This window comes from Punica granatum, chromosome 1 (genome assembly GCF_007655135.1).
Source record: "Punica granatum isolate Tunisia-2019 chromosome 1, ASM765513v2, whole genome shotgun sequence".
Lineage (NCBI taxonomy): Eukaryota > Viridiplantae > Streptophyta > Magnoliopsida > Myrtales > Lythraceae > Punica > Punica granatum.
In genome coordinates, this window is record NC_045127.1 from 51,701,796 (window position 1) to 51,705,320 (window position 3,525).

Sequence of the window (3,525 nt, forward strand, 5' to 3'; positions counted from 1 at the left end):
AATTGGGTGTTTCTGCCTGCATGCGAGTAGACCTTGCACCGCCCGCTCCCTCTGATCACAACGTTTGCTTTGATGCGACGTGACCGCCTACATTCGAGTAAACCTCACACTGTGCGCTCCCTCCAATTACGACTGACGTTACCCATGCTCACATTACCGCATGCGTTGCAGTAGACCGCGCTCCCTCCAATTACGATATTCTGGTTGTTCGCACCTATATATAGGAAGTTAGTCGAGTAAGACAAAAGAACAGAAAAGAGAAGAGAGAAGACGATTGAAGAAGAAGACAACTGATATAGATACACCTACAACGACGACGACGACGGTGAGGCGCCACGGATGCATTACCAGCTGAGCAGGCCCGGGGCTGCTTCGTCGGAGGTGGGGCAGGGGGTTGCTGGCTGGGATTTCCGGGGCACATTATCGACGCGCGGTTGCTGATCAACTTGATGTTGCTGTGGGGGAGGGCTAGCTAATTTTGGTCATCCTCACGAGAGTGTTGAACTTTGTAAATTTAGATTAGCTAGCATACTTATTTATAGTAGGGCGCGAAATATTTCTACTGGGGAAATCGGGGAATATTTTTAGAATATTTAATTTAATCACAAATAGAAAGTACTTTTACTTGCCAAATATATAACTAGCTAGAAATATTCATAGAAATATTTAATAGATGACGGCAGAATATATTTAATAGCATAATAATTGTTAGAGATGCATTCAAGGAAATTGAATATTTAAAAAGATAACTTGATGAGGAAATTTCTAAAATTAGATCCTCCAATATCGATTTTTATAACCGATTCGGTAGATCTCGGGCACAGCACGGTAAATCGATTAATCTCTCAATCTCATCAGGACAAAAACAAAAAAGGAGGAAAGGTCATGAATAAAACGAAATCACGAATTATTAATTTATGATGGATTTAATGATGGTTTCATTTTATTTCTTTTGTAATCTCTTATGGTAATTCTTATGGAACTACTCCTGCCATTTATAACCTCGGTTAGGAGTGTTCATCCGCTTACGTTTTTCATCGCGAAAGGAAATAGAAAGTAACGGGAGAACAGACAAGTATATGTGAGATGGGGTTTCATGAGAAAGAATTAAGATATCAGTCGAACGTAACAAATAGTTAAACCCATCCCGTGCCGGGTTCTCATAACAACGTGCTAACCCTCTCTTCTCTCTGCTTTCAATCGATGGTGTACCCATGAAATTATATATTAGGCTTCTCTTAATAATATATTGTATAGGTAATCATGTGGCTAATCAAAGTACTTATTTTACAATATCCTGGTCGAGGCTGAAGGGATGGGGAGGATGTAAACAAAAGTTGTTGGTTTTGGCTCTACTGAATCCCCTTAAGTTTGTTCTCTTTCGTTTGTCCAATGAGCCCTTTACAGAGACTACAATAACTAATCGTGTAATGATTCTAAAGGTGATTGCTCCATATAATTATTGCACGATGAAATTTCCCCGAGATCACTTTGATCTTCATCATCTCTCTTTTTCTCTCTGCGATGAGTTGGTTCTTGCCCTAAACAAGTCTGTCTGCTTCCGGTACCAGACAGAGCTATCAACCTCCTCCATTGCCCAAAACCGTGTGAGCATTAATAAACTCATTACGGCCATTTCCCGCATTTTATCCATTGAAGGGATGATGGGACGGAAACAGAGCGCACGTACTATTTTACGTGTAAATTTTAGGTTTTACGGTGCAATCATCGTATTGTGCAATCGCTTTCTGCTTTTCCCCAATTGATTTAGTGGGGACAAAATGGCTAATGATCTTCTCATCATAGCTGCTCTTTTTTTTCATCAGCATTTTATGGCTTCTTAGACTGAAATGAAAATTGAAGGAAAAAGGATGAGTAAAATCCCAAATGAGATGTTTCCATTGATAAAGTATAGTCAGTCAAATTCCATCACTCACTCACTTATTAAACACAAAGCTACAATTTCCCAATTTCCAAATGTAAAAACAAACAACAGACATTAACAACAAAATAGTGGTTTTTGTTTCCATATGAAATAAACAATCTATAGGATCACTTCTTTGGGGCAAGCCTGGTCTTGATCTTATTAACCTCCTTGGTTCCCACCTGGAATGCCTTGGTCAGCACATTATCCGGGACCGGCGGGCTGGCTGCGAAGAGCGTGGCTGCGATCGACTGAGTCCCCGGCAACTGGCTGTTGAAGGCTGCAACGACAGCCGCGGGCTCCTTACCGTTGTTCTTCTGGAAGTGGACCAGACCTCTGGGGAACACGAAAATCTCTCCTTTCTGGATGGACTTGGAGATGAGCACGTCGGCCGTAGTAATGAACCCGACGTCAAGCTCGCCCTCGAGCACGAACACGACCTCGGTGGCCCTTGGGTGTGTGTGGGGCGGGTTTAGCCCGCCGGGGGCGTAGTCGATCCGGGAGAGGGAGATGCTGAGCGTGTTGAGGCCCGGGATCTTCATGACATTGGCCCCGGTAACGCGAGACCCCATGGAGTTGTTCGTGGCCCCGGGCTTGGCCAGGATGTTCGAGGAGAAGTCGGTCGCGTTGAACGTGGCCTTGCAAGGGAACCCATTGACCCTTACTCCTGTAAAAACCGCAGAACGGGTGTCTTCACAAACATGCCTCAAGAACTAATCCTTTGACCACGAAACAAGAAAGGCACAAATCTGCAGCCGGGGACAATGTCTTTTGTTCGTTTTCTTATCCATGGAAGCTGGAATTGCTCCAGACAACCAAACGCAGCTGTTCTCTGAGCTAATCATCAATATGAAAAGTGAAGCCAAAGGCGTGATGATTGACCTCAAGAAAGATGGGGGAGAAAAGTAAGCCAATCATGGCTGCTTCTATTAGTAGTATCATATTGGGCTACGTGCATAATTGACATTGGAAATATAAAAAGAGAAAATGAGGAAAAGGGCAGATCTCAATCATGCATATCCTGATTGCTCAACAACCGGTAATTTAATAAGGAACAGAAAAACTTGAAATTTCTTGAAAATGTGAAGACGAAGAAAGCAAGAACAGGTCAACCCCAGGATTGAAAAAAAATAAATAAAATTTCTTATGTTGCCCTGGTGCTGCTGCTTCTGATCGATTGCGCTGCAAAGAGTCCAAAGTCCTCACTCCCCATCATCCCAAAATGGGAAATTTTGCAATCTAAAGAGGTGTGAGGGATAGGATACCTGAAGCAAGATCAGCAACACAGACATCTTGGAGGAGGTCGGGATCTGCAGAGACAGAGCAGAGGAAGACGGCTAGAGCCATGACAGAGAGGGTGGATACGCGGAAGAAAGCCGCCATTTTCGCAGATATTCTCATCATCAGCACGTTACAGAAATGCAGAAGAAGAAAAAGATGCTGGGCAAGAACAACAACTTAGAGAGAGAGAGAGAGAGAGAGAATGAACAAAAAAAAGTAGGTGCGGGACTTCGAATGAAATGAATATGGACGTGAGGGGTTTATTGGGATATTTAATAGAAGAAGATGGTGGAGGGTTAAAGTCTAAACAACTGATTGAT

The 3,525-nt window shown here is 43.1% G+C and overlaps 1 protein-coding gene across 1 annotated transcript; it reads right to left on the reverse strand.

Moving 5' to 3' along the window:
- Positions 1–1,872: 1,872 nt before the first annotated feature.
- Positions 1,873–3,465, reverse strand: LOC116209037 (rhicadhesin receptor). The gene is made up of 2 exons (XM_031542605.1): positions 3,190–3,465; positions 1,873–2,591 (listed from the first exon to the last, which is right to left on the reverse strand). Exons 1-2 carry the CDS (start codon positions 3,326–3,328, stop codon positions 2,053–2,055), a joined length of 678 nt encoding a protein of 225 aa, XP_031398465.1. The 5' UTR covers positions 3,329–3,465; the 3' UTR covers positions 1,873–2,052.
- Between the last annotated feature and the right edge of the window lie 60 nt (positions 3,466–3,525).

Bases quoted from the DNA above. Each gene is read 5' to 3' on its own strand.
- LOC116209037 (XM_031542605.1), bottom strand. From the start codon at position 3,328: ATGATGAGAATATCTGCGAAAATGGCGGCTTTCTTCCGCGTATCCACC. The intron at 2,592-3,189 runs GTATCCTATCCC...CGGTTTTTACAG, and splicing joins TGTTGCTGATCTTGCTTCAG to GAGTAAGGGTCAATGGGTTC.